At 38.7% G+C, this 12,183-nt stretch overlaps 2 protein-coding genes across 3 annotated transcripts; both read left to right on the forward strand.

Annotated features, from left to right (window-relative positions):
* The first annotated feature begins 2,239 nt into the window (after window positions 1–2,239).
* On the forward strand, window positions 2,240–3,419 carry LOC129800069 (serine hydrolase-like protein). Of its 2 annotated transcripts, none has more exons than XM_055844444.1 (2): window positions 2,240–2,373; window positions 2,437–3,419. In XM_055844444.1, the coding sequence occupies exons 1-2, from the start codon at window positions 2,353–2,355 to the stop codon at window positions 3,361–3,363; spliced, it is 948 nt and encodes a 315-aa protein (XP_055700419.1). In that variant the 5' UTR covers window positions 2,240–2,352; the 3' UTR covers window positions 3,364–3,419. The 2 variants fall into 2 exon arrangements, with proteins under 2 accessions (XP_055700419.1, XP_055700420.1); XM_055844445.1 differs by having other exon boundaries at window positions 2,440–3,419.
* A 1,483-nt stretch (window positions 3,420–4,902) lies between these two features.
* Window positions 4,903–10,395, forward strand: LOC129799333 (uncharacterized). Its single transcript, XM_055843141.1, has one exon. It carries the CDS (start codon window positions 4,903–4,905, stop codon window positions 10,393–10,395), a length of 5,493 nt encoding a protein of 1,830 aa, XP_055699116.1.
* Window positions 10,396–12,183: the final 1,788 nt, after the last annotated feature.

Here is a 12,183-nt window from a genome sequence, read left to right on the forward strand (position 1 = left end):
AAACATTCGATGAGTAATTTTTAAGCCCTTGGGTCCTGGATTCTTTTATAAACCCATTAGAACAAAATACTAAAAGGAAATACTAGAGATGAAAAGTTCATATTTCGGAATCTACTTCTTACAGTTTAATGGATGATTATTGCGAAGAGATAAGAAATTTATTTATTAACCCATTAAGGACGTTTGGGTCACTAGTGACCCAAAAACAAAATTTTGCCTACGGCCTCTAAACTTTGCCATAAAAAGTCAGAAAAATTATTTTTTTGACCTCCAAATTTGGACCCTCTCGTCCTTAAAGGGTTAAGGACGAGAGGGTCCGAGGAAGAGTGGGATACAGGTGTCTCAAAAAAACAAAAACATTTTTTTGACTATAGAAAGTTGTTTTGTCTTCTAAATCATCCGAAAAATTGGATTTATTTTTGGGACACCGGTGTTCCATTCGTCCTTAACCATTTAAGGATGAGAGGGTTTAAAATTGGGGGTCAGAAAAAATCTCTTTTACTGCCCTTTTAATAACGCAACATGACTTTAAATGGCCGTAAGAAAAACTTCATTTTTGTGTCACCGGTGACCCAATCGTCCTTAACTCTTTCGTCTCTTTTGGGACTGTAGTACCCAAAGCAGCATATGAATGTTCTGCGAAAAACAATGTTTTTCAATTATTCAGAACTGATAAAAATTCGATTCTTATGGATGATTACAAACTATAAGGATGTCCAAATATAAGATATTTTTTGTAGGACCTCAATTAATTCCTGAGCTTAGATATTTTTGATTAAAAATTGTGAAATTGGCTTGCAGCATATGCTGCGGTCCGGAAAGAGTTAAAGAGTTAAAGGTTTAACCCTTTAAGGACGATTGGAACACCGGTGTCCCATAAGGAAAATAATTTTTCCCAACTACCTAAACTTATTTTTTTCTTATGTTTATACGTAATTGCAAAGTACAAGGTTGAATGAATTAAGGATATTTTTTTACAAGTCTCCAGCTATTTGCTCTATAGTAAATATTTAAGCTTAAAAATGACTAATTTTTAAATTCTCATATTAAAAAATTATTTTAAATATTTTTTATACTTCCAATATTTTTTAAGCAAAACCGTTTTGGAAAAAGAAACTAACATAATAAACAAAATAAATAATAAACATAATATTTTTCATTAGACTGAAAATTATTTTTCATTAGTATAGTCAGAAAAATTACTTAAAATTTTAGTCTATTTTTGTCCCTATCGCTCGTAGAAGTAAAAAATGCACCGAATCAGACTCTGTTGGATTTTCCAAAGTCAGATATAAGACGTTTCATTGATTTTGTTTATCGGTTAAATTTTTATTGTTGATTTTCAGTCCGCAAAAAGTGTTACGTCGTTAAAGGGTTAAAGAGTTAAGGGGCGCTAGGAGACGCTTCAAACATGAGTTATAACGCTCACTGAATTTAAATTCTTTACATTAAATTAATACAAAAAATATTTATTAATATAGTGTAACTATCTAAGAAAAGAATTTGTCACCCAGAATGCAAATCAGGAGGTAGAATGAAGGAAAATATTAGCAAAATCGATGCGATGTCAAACTTTTTTTGTCAGGCTACTTTTCCTACGTTATTACGAACTGAAATATCAAAAGAAAAGTTTTTTCTGGCACCGTTTTGAATATCAATTGTGCAGAAATAAATTATTCAAAATCGTACAGTTTGCTTATGATGTATAATACGATAAACTGCAAGGGGTTAGGAGACCAGAAGACGAATTCTGTAACAATATGACAATGTCATACGACAAATTTAAATTTTTTTATGTGGAAAATTCGGGATAATTACTTGAAAATTCGATTCATATCATTTGCTAAGAGCTTTATAAAGCTGCATAAAACGGCCCATCGGAACTCAATGGTCTTTAATGTTTTTCTGATCTAGAATTTACAAAGACAATTTGTCATATGACATTGTCATATAATTACAGAATTGCCCTACAGAATTTTTTGTATATCTTGAGAATAAATGGATGAAAACCTAATCCGGCGTTCTAGCTATTTTAGAGAATCTCTCGGACAAAAACTTAAGGTTGAAAAATCGATCCTTACATAATAAAAAAATAATGTTTAGAAATCTCGCTTGTGGGACAAGGACTATTTTTTATGTTACAAAATATTCTTGAACGCTCTACTAAATTGTATTTAAGCCTAATAAGAATCCCAATCATCGTGAAAGGGTTAATCTCCCGCCAAAAAAATAACGAAAGCTGCTTTGACATGCCCGAAACTCTAGAGGAGGGAAGATAAGACCTCCAAAGAACGAGGTAAAATGATAATAAAGTAAGTGGTCTCAATTACGTGCAGAATTTCAGTGAGGAAAATGAAGAAAATTAAAGAGACTGTAAGTTAAAATGCTTCAAAAACTATTTTTCTGAAATTAAAATAAATCTCTCTGGCACGAAAGCAGGAGTTTACAGAAGTGAAGATCCCCGTGCCTTGGGGCCATGTAGCTGGAAAATGGTATGGTCCAGCAGATGTCAGACCAATTCTTATGATTCACGGATGGTTGGACAATGCAGGGACTTGGGATACTTTAATTCCACTCCTGCCTAAAGATGGTATTAGCTACTTAGCCATTGACCTGCCTGGACATGGATTTTCATCCCATATTCCTGAGGGAATGATCTACAGTCACTATGACTATGTGTGGCTCATTCATCGAATCAGAATGATTTACAACTGGCCAAAGGTCTCCTTGCTTGGTCATTCCGTGGGTTCAATATTGTGCTTTCTCTACTCAGGAATCTTCGCTCAATATGTGGACATGATTATCGGATTGGACCTAATAATTACCTTTACGGATGCAAGGCTTGTGACCAATGTATTACAAGTTAGTCTCTCCCGGGCTACCACATTAATGCTCCATCACATGACACCTGAATCCCAGTCAACATATACAAAAGAAGAACTTGTAGAGAGATTGGTGGCAAATTCCTACGATTCCCTCTCACCAAAAGACTGCGAGTATTTTCTGAGACGAGGGATGAAGAGGAGCAAGAGCAAACCCGGTAGATTTAAATTAACCAGTGATCCCAGAGTTAAAATGTATTCTTGGATATCGTTGTCCCAGGAAAATTACCATAGTTTAGCAAAGGAAATTACCTGTCCAATTATCTTCATTAGTGCTAATATTAAGCGAAATATCCCTAACAAAGAAATTACTGCTGCTAATGAAAAAACTATTGTAGATTTTATGAAGGAGAACATGCCAAATTTTAAGCATCATATCGTTTCAGGGAAGCATCACGTGCATTTATCGGATCCAGAACGTGTTTCTGGGATCATTTCTGACTTTATCCTCAAACATCGAGGACCAAAGAGTAAGATTTAGTTAGTTATGAAGATGTATGATGTGAATATTCAGGGAAAGTTAGGAAAGCTACATTTCACCTAATATTTAACGAAGTGGTTAAACTGACGTGAAGATAATATGAAGGCAGGACACGAATGTCCCTTCCGGAAGCGTCAGTGGAAAAATGATTTTAAACTCAGAGAAAAGATCTTCTCAGTTTCCCATAGCTTTCGGCGTACTGCACGCCTTCCTCAGTGGCTATTTATGCCAATAAAATTTTCCTCTCTAGCCACTGAGGAAGGCGTGCAGTACGCCGAAAGCTATGGGAAACTGAGAAGATTTTTTCTCTGAGTTGAAAATCATTTTTCCACTGATGCTTCCGGAAGGGACATTCGTGTCCTGCCTTCATATAATATTTAAGCGTGGAAATTTTTTTTACATGGAAGGGGGAAAATATTCAAGAGATTTTTACTACACTTTAGCCATAAAATTAGTAAAGAGATTAAATAAATTAGAATAAATAGGATTTAATAAAGTGTACTCTGAAAAAAATATCTTGTTGAACGAACAAATTGATCATGTTAAAATTTTGTCAAAAGGATGTTATTTACTAATTTGACAAAACTTTTCTCACATTTTATATAAAAAAAAACATCCTTTTGACAAACATTTAACAAAATTTAATTGGTCGCCGATTTGACAAAACTTTTCCATATTCTGTATGGAAGAACATCCTTCTCACAAACTTTTCTTGTTAATTTGACAAGACGAAGATTTTTCAGAGTACGTATACATAAAAGGATGATAAGTGTTGGAAACGCGAGCGCTAACTGGCGGAAATATTTGAAGATTTATTATGTAAGCCCTTCCGGCACATTTGTCAGTCTTTTTGTAGAAAGCGTGGCGTGACGTGCATTTGTGAATTTTCATAGGAAAAGAATTTGCGTAAGTTAGGATATTTCCTCATGTTAAAAATCTATTTAATTTAGTAATATTTATTGGTTAGATTTGGCTGAACTCCTTGGGAGACGATCAAGCTAAGTCCTGAGTCAGGAAAAAGAGTTATATAACTTGGTAGGTTCGATAAACGATTGAAAGAAATTTAAAATGGCGTCAGGATAAAAATTATTAATTGAATTACAGGTTGTAAACTTTCAAAAAGCTTGAGGTTGGTGGAAGCAAACGGAGGCCGTTTGAGATTAAAGTAAGGATTGAATTGTTTGAATTAAAGAAATGAATTGAAGTGTATATTTATTTTAGGGACCACCAACATTCATTTATTCATTTGTAATCAGCCATTTAGTCATCGCCAAAGTAATCAAGTCCTTGCAGTCCGCCACGGGGAAATTGAGTTAATAAAAATAAATACAGTCCACTATCTCTTGATTTGTTTGACCCAGGGGACTTGGTCCCCAACAAGTGGTCCTTCTCACCGTGGATCAGTGACAAGTGGTCCTTCTCACCGTGGATCAGTGACTGCAACGGACTGCAGAGGATTTGATTGTTCTGTCCGGAAAGGACCGCGATTGTCGCGATTGTGATTCTTGATTTGTGAGGGCTTTCCAGACGAATAGCACGATGCCTCGCAAGAGCCAAAGGGCAACAAAAGGTCGACCTCCAACTCGTTATGGCTTTGATGAGGAGGATAACGACCTTGAACTGACTCTCACTCAGGCTAAGATTGAGAGAACACGTAAGGAAATGGAGTTTTTGTCATTGCGGGAAAAGGAACTTGAGTTGCGCCAAAGTATGATGAAATCTAAGCGGATGAATTCACCAACAATTCTGGGGGATGTCCAGGGGGATATTCCAAGGACCTCAACACCTTTTTCATCGAATTCACGCAAGAAAGTTGAACTTTTCAACCCTCTGGTTACGAGGGGAAATGTCGTGTCTGATGATGAAGAGGCACCAGTGAATCTGGACGTGATCGTTGACAGGTTTGCAGAGTTCCAGAAGAAACTGATTGACGACGCAGCCCCGAAGAAGGAAGTTCTCACAATGACAAATGATCAGTTCCATTCGGCAATTCAGGAAGCTGTGAAGGCTAAAGAGAGAGAAATTGACACCAAACTTACTGGCTCCAAAGTGAAGCAAAATGCCACTAATGATGTGGACAAACACTCAAAAACGTCATCGGATGTTTTGGAGGTTATGGAGCGTTTTCTTGTACGCCAATCTTTTGGAACAGATGTACAAAAGTTTGATGGGAGTGTGAAGGAATGGCCGTTGTTCCGTGCTTGGTACGAGAACACTACCCAGACGTGTGGATATACGGATGTTGAGAGACTCAACCTGCTTCAGAGGTGTCTCACTGGAGAAGCCAAAGAAACAGTCAGATTTCTTCTCTACTCAGCATCGAATGTGAACAAGGCTTTGTCGTCACTGGAAGAGCGATATGGACAACCTGAACATCTGATTCGCACCATGATTGCACAGGTGAAGGCTTACCCACCTGTAAGAGTAGACAAGCCGGAGAGCTTGGTTGAATTTTCCACTATGATGGTGAACATGGTAGCAGCGATTGAGGAATTCAACCGAATGTGCTACATTGATAATCCCCAGCTGCTGGATGAGCTTGTGCTAAAGCTCCCGATGTCAATGCAGATTTCTTGGTCAGAATTCCAGGTGACCAAGAGCTACGTGACAGTGAAAACCTTGTGTGACTGGATTGCGGTAAAGGCCAGGGCGGCGAATTATCGTGTACAGGTTAGGGACTCAGCGAAAATTGAGCAGAAACCTGTCAAAGGCAAAACCGTGGCAACTGTCAATGAATTGACCGAGCTGAGAGCCGAAATGGCGGCATGCAGCTTTTGCAAGGGAAAACATGCCCCACAAAATTGTGAGACTTTTAAGAAGCTCAAAATAAGCGACAGATGGAAGATTGTGAGAGAAAAGGGAGTTTGTTTCAGATGCTTGAAGCCAAATCATTCTCTCTCAACTTGCAGTGATAACGGAAAATGTCCAAAACCTGGTTGTGGTCAGAAACACCACAATCTTCTCCACAGAGATGACAAGCAGCAAATGTTCTCTCTAGCTCAGAGAGAAGATGAGGAGAAGCTAGATGCTTCAGATTTCCCTACTGAGACTGATCAGGACTCGGATCAGGAAGATGAAATTTCCCCACAGAGGGGAATTGTGATGACTGGAGCCACAGTGGCTCATGCCAATACGAGTAATAAGATTCTCATGAAGATACTTCCGGTGTATGTTACTGGACCGAAAGGTACCTTGAAGGTCTACGCCTTTTTGGATGAGGGCTCCATGCTGACAATGATGAAGGCATCTCTAGCAGAGAAATTGGGGCTTAGTGGACCAAAGTGCCCTCTGACGTGGCAAGGAGCTGGACCGACAGCATGTACTGATCTGACATCGACTGTTGTCAACTGTAGAATCAGAGGTACTCATCCCAAAGCCAAGGAGTATTTAATGCAGAAAGTTAGGACTGTCTGTGAGTTAAGTCTCCCTAGGCAGACAGTGGATATGGAAGCACTGTCACGGGACTGGAAACATATGGCCGATGGTCATTCTGAATCCATGGTGGATGCAGAGCCCGATCTGCTGATAGGGCTGGACAACACTCCCTTGATTGTGTCACGGGAGATTATCCACGGACCGTGGAACGCTCCCTATCTGGCTTTAACTTGGTTAGGCTGGGTAGTAATGGGAAAATTGAATAATCAAACCTCATGTGAGGTAAAGACCTACTCCTACTCTATTGTGGAACGCAAAGATGAGCTGTATGAAATGGTGAAGAATTCCTTTTCCTTGGAGGGCTTTGGTACTGAAGGTCAAGAGAAGGTACTCTCTCGTGAAGATAAGAGAGCTCTTGAAATCATGAAGCGCACCACCCGTAGGACGAGTGATGGGCGTTTCGAGACTGGATTGCTGTGGAAGCAAGGTCATCAACCAATTGTGCCAGAGTCAAGAGATGTAGCTGTCAAGCGCTTGTACACCATGGAGAGGAAACTAGACAGAGATCCGGCATTGGCCGAGGCTTACTGTGCCAAGATAAGTGATCATCTTGAGAAGGGATACTTGATAAAGCTCACAGAAGAAGATAGGATGACTCCTACTGGAAATACTTGGTATCTTCCACACTTTGCGGTTTTTCACCCGGCTAAGGGAAAAATTCGAGTGGTATTCGACTGTGCGGCTAAGTCAGGGAATGTATCACTTAACGATCTGCTGATGAGCGGGCCAGACTTATTGAAATCACTTCCGGCAGTGTTGGAAAACTTCAGAAAGGGTAAATTCGCATTCACTGGAGACATCAAGGAGATGTTTCATAGAGTTTATGTTAGGGCAGAAGATACCAACTATCAAAGAATCCTATGGAGAGGAATGGATAGGAAAAATGAGCCAGAAGAGTACAAGATGAATGTGATGACATTTGGGGCATCTTGTTCTCCCACTCTAGCGTCATATGTGAAGAATCTAAATGCCCAAGAATATGCCGAAGAATTCCCAGAGGCAGTGAAGGGAATACTACACAATACATACTGTGACGATTATCTGGGATGTGCAGATACCATTGAGGAGTCTCGCGGATTGATCAAGGATATTGTTCAGGTTCATAAAGCCGGTGGCTTTGATATAGTGAACTGGACAGCCAATGACAGCAGAATTCTTAATTGTGTGAGTGACACGATGAAAAGTTTGAATGCGAAGGATGAACCTGAAAGAATTCTTGGCTTGTGGTGGGACTCTTCTGAAGATGTCTTCACTTTCAAGACCACATTCCATCGCGTCGCATCTGATATTCTGTCTGGAGAGAAGATACCCACAATGAGAGAAGTATTACGGCTGGTAATGTCAATCTTCGATCCATTGGGATTTTTGGCTATGTTTTCGGTGAAAGGAAAGATGATTCTCCAAGAGATTTGGCGTCAGAAAATTGGATGGGACGACATCATTTATGGTGTGGCTTTGGAGCAGTGGCAAGCATTCATCAAGGAGCTAAAAATGATTGACACAGTGAAGATACCGAGATGTTATTCTCCGAAACTTCCGGAAGCAACTTCAATCCAGCTACACGTCTTTGGAGACGCCAGCGAGAGTGCCTATGCATCAGTTGCATATTTACGGATTGAAAGTGAAAATAGTGTTGAAGTGGCTTTTGTGTGTGCTAGAACTAAAGTTGCTCCATTGAAAGCTACCAGTATCCCAAGACTTGAGTTACAAGCTGCAGTACTTAGTGCGCGAGTTAGCGTTGCGGTAAAAACATCTTTGGATCTTGAATTTGATCGAGTGGTTTTGTGGACGGATTCCCTAACGGTGATGGGGTGGATCAAAAGTGATTCTCGTAGATACAAGCAGTTTGTTGGACACAGAATAAGTGAAATTGACCAACTGACAGAGATTCATCAATGGAGATGGATTTCGACTACACAGAATCCAGCTGATTTGGCCACGCGTAGAAAGCCGTGTGATTTCAGTGCGTCCTCTAAATGGTTCACTGGGGCGACCTTCCTGAAATTGGAGGAGGAACAATGGCCTCAAGATGATAAAAAACAAAAAGTTGCAGACAATGGAGACATTGAGGTGTTTCAAGTGTTAGTGAACGTTGAAAGGTTTATTGGAAATCGTCTGATTCCAGAGATGAGTCGTTTTTCCCGCTGGAATCGACTTGTCAGAGCGACTGCTCAAGTGAAAAATTGTGCGCAGTTTTGGTTGAAAAAGTGGCGTAAAGCGAAAGAAAATCTAAAAACAAGTGAATTACCCGGACTCAAAGTGAGTGATTTGATAGAAGCAGAAAAAGTGTTGCTTCAGGAAATACAGTCAGTGTACAGAAGAGAAATACAGTGTCTCCAAGAGGGAAAAGTAATTCCCAAAGAAAGTGATTTGTATCATTTGACGCCGTTTGTGGATTCTGATGGATTATTGAAAATGAGATCACGTTTGCAAAATAGTGAAGTGCGAGTAAAGTGCCCCATTATTCTTCCGCCGAAGCACGTGGGGACAAAGTTGATTATTAGTGATTTTCATGTTCGGAATCATCACCAAGGACGAGAACAAGTTGTAAACAACGTTCGTGAAAGATTTTATATTCCAAGAGTGAGAGTGGCAGTCAAGAGGGCTTGGCATGAGTGTCAAATTTGCAAAAACAAACGCGCCCAACCTTTGATTCCTGAAATGGCCGTGCTTCCATACGCAAGAGTTAATGATTCAGTGTATCCCTTTGTAAAGAGTGGAATGGATTATTTTGGACCATTAGAAGTGAAGGTGGGTCGTCGTGTGGAGAAAAGATGGGGAGTAATCTTCACTTGCCTAGCGACTCGTGCTGTGCACTTGGAAGTCGCACACTCCCTGACGACAGACAGTGCCATCATGGCAATTAGACGTTTCATGAATCGACGCGGATCTATAACTGATATGTTCTGTGATAATGGAACAAATCTTCGAGGAGCTGATAACGAATTTCGACGACTTTATGCAGCCGTAGATGAAAAGAAGATCCAGGAAACCTTCTCCGAAAAGCGTGTGGAATTTCACTTTAATCCACCAGCCGCACCACATATGGGCGGTGTTTGGGAAAGACTTGTCCGTTCCGTCAAAGTTGTATTGAAAGAGGTCATGAGGACACGGCATCCCACTGATGAGGAGTTACACACATTCTTTATTGAAGTGGAGTATATTCTAAATAACCGGCCTTTAACTTATGTGTTGATTGATCCTGATGACGAGACTGCCATCACTCCCAATCATTTCTTGATTGGAAGATCTGGAGAGAACCGACCGATTGGGACCTTTGATGACAGCGATTTGTTCCTCCGCAAAGCATGGAGACGAGCCCAGTATTACGCAGACCATTTTTGGCGTAGATGGATGCGTGAGTACCTTCCCGAGTTGACAAGACGAACTAAGTGGTATTCTACCACTAAAACTATCAAGATTGGAGATGTCGTTGTTGTGTGTGATGAACAGTTACCTCGCAACCAGTGGCCCTTGGGTCGAGTGGAAGAAGTATTTCCTGCCCCTGATGGGAAAATTCGTTCAGTGATGGTAAGAACTCGTTACGGCCTATACAAGAGACCAGTTGCAAAGCTTGCTGTGCTGGACGTGGAGTAGGTGGGTGCAGGAGCACCAGAGGGGAAAATGTTGGAAACGCGAGCGCTAACTGGCGGAAATATTTGAAGATTTATTATGTAAGCCCTTCCGGCACATTTGTCAGTCTTTTTGTAGAAAGCGTGGCGTGACGTGCATTTGTGAATTTTCATAGGAAAAGAATTTGCGTAAGTTAGGATATTTCCTCATGTTAAAAATCTATTTAATTTAGTAATATTTATTGGTTAGATTTGGCTGAACTCCTTGGGAGACGATCAAGCTAAGTCCTGAGTCAGGAAAAAGAGTTATATAACTTGGTAGGTTCGATAAACGATTGAAAGAAATTTAAAATGGCGTCAGGATAAAAATTATTAATTGAATTACAGGTTGTAAACTTTCAAAAAGCTTGAGGTTGGTGGAAGCAAACGGAGGCCGTTTGAGATTAAAGTAAGGATTGAATTGTTTGAATTAAAGAAATGAATTGAAGTGTATATTTATTTTAGGGACCACCAACATTCATTTATTCATTTGTAATCAGCCATTTAGTCATCGCCAAAGTAATCAAGTCCTTGCAGTCCGCCACGGGGAAATTGAGTTAATAAAAATAAATACAGTCCACTATCTCTTGATTTGTTTGACCCAGGGGACTTGGTCCCCAACAATAAGGTAAAGGTTCTTCTGGAAGATACTTGTTAATAAAATATAAAACTTATTAAATATAACAATAAAATGTTTTTGTATTGTCGTCATTGCTCCCTTTGATTTTTTTATTAGGGGCTTTTATTTTTTTATTAGACTTTGTTCTGAAAGTTTTCAAGCTTTTTTCCGTTTTATAGATTTTATTGGTTGCATTTATATCTACTCAAAGCCGGAATTCTTATAAAACTTTAAGGCTGATTCATATCATTAAATTCTTAACTTTGTCATTTACTTATAAAAAAATACTTTTAATTTGTTTTTCCTTACGAAAGCATTTATAAACTGCATTTTTAAAATTTTCAAAAAAGAAAATAACCAATTCAGTTAGTTTTTTATAATTTTTTTCTAGAAATCAGAATGCTAAAAATTAAACAGTTAGCCAATACACACTCCATAAAATTTAATCTGCTGCAGCCTTATGCAATTTAATGTGGTATTAGTAGCATTTTTTTTTTCTTTAGGTGAATGAACTTGCTTATAAAGAAGATATAAAAATAGGAAAAATAGGATATAGGAAAAGGTTATCCCTCTTTTAGACGGTTTTGTAATAGGGGTGTGTCTCAGCTAACCATTTTTTTCAGCTTTTATCATTTTATGGATATTCTGCAGCTAATAATGATAATCAAAATCATAAACTGTTAAGTAAACATAACCACCAAAAAATAATAAGAACATTTAACGTAATTCACAGCGGTGGCGTAAATACCTTAGACTTACGCATTTTTCTTTTTAAACTTTTTAAATCTTAAAATTTTTTTTGCCACCTAGGGTAAATGACCTAATTCAAAACCATTTCCAGGCGCTTTAACTTTGACAGAAGATTCAACACATTAAGTTCATATTTTTTCTCAAGAGAATTACATAAATTTGCTCCTTGACTCTTCTAGAATGTTACTGTTTAGTGAAAATTCGTTAGATATAATTTGAAAACTTCTTAAATACAAGAAAAATACGCGAGCGTAAAATGCTTCTATTGGAAACAAATTAATCCAAATGGAGACAAGGGAAAGTTTCTAATTGGAGACAAACAGTGTAAGTGAAACCGCGACGAAAGGCTTCTAAAACCTTGTTGAGTTGCTCTATCATGATTATGAACTAGGATATTTTAAATGA

This window comes from Phlebotomus papatasi, chromosome 1 (genome assembly GCF_024763615.1).
Source record: "Phlebotomus papatasi isolate M1 chromosome 1, Ppap_2.1, whole genome shotgun sequence".
Taxonomy (NCBI): Eukaryota; Metazoa; Arthropoda; class Insecta; order Diptera; family Psychodidae; genus Phlebotomus; species Phlebotomus papatasi.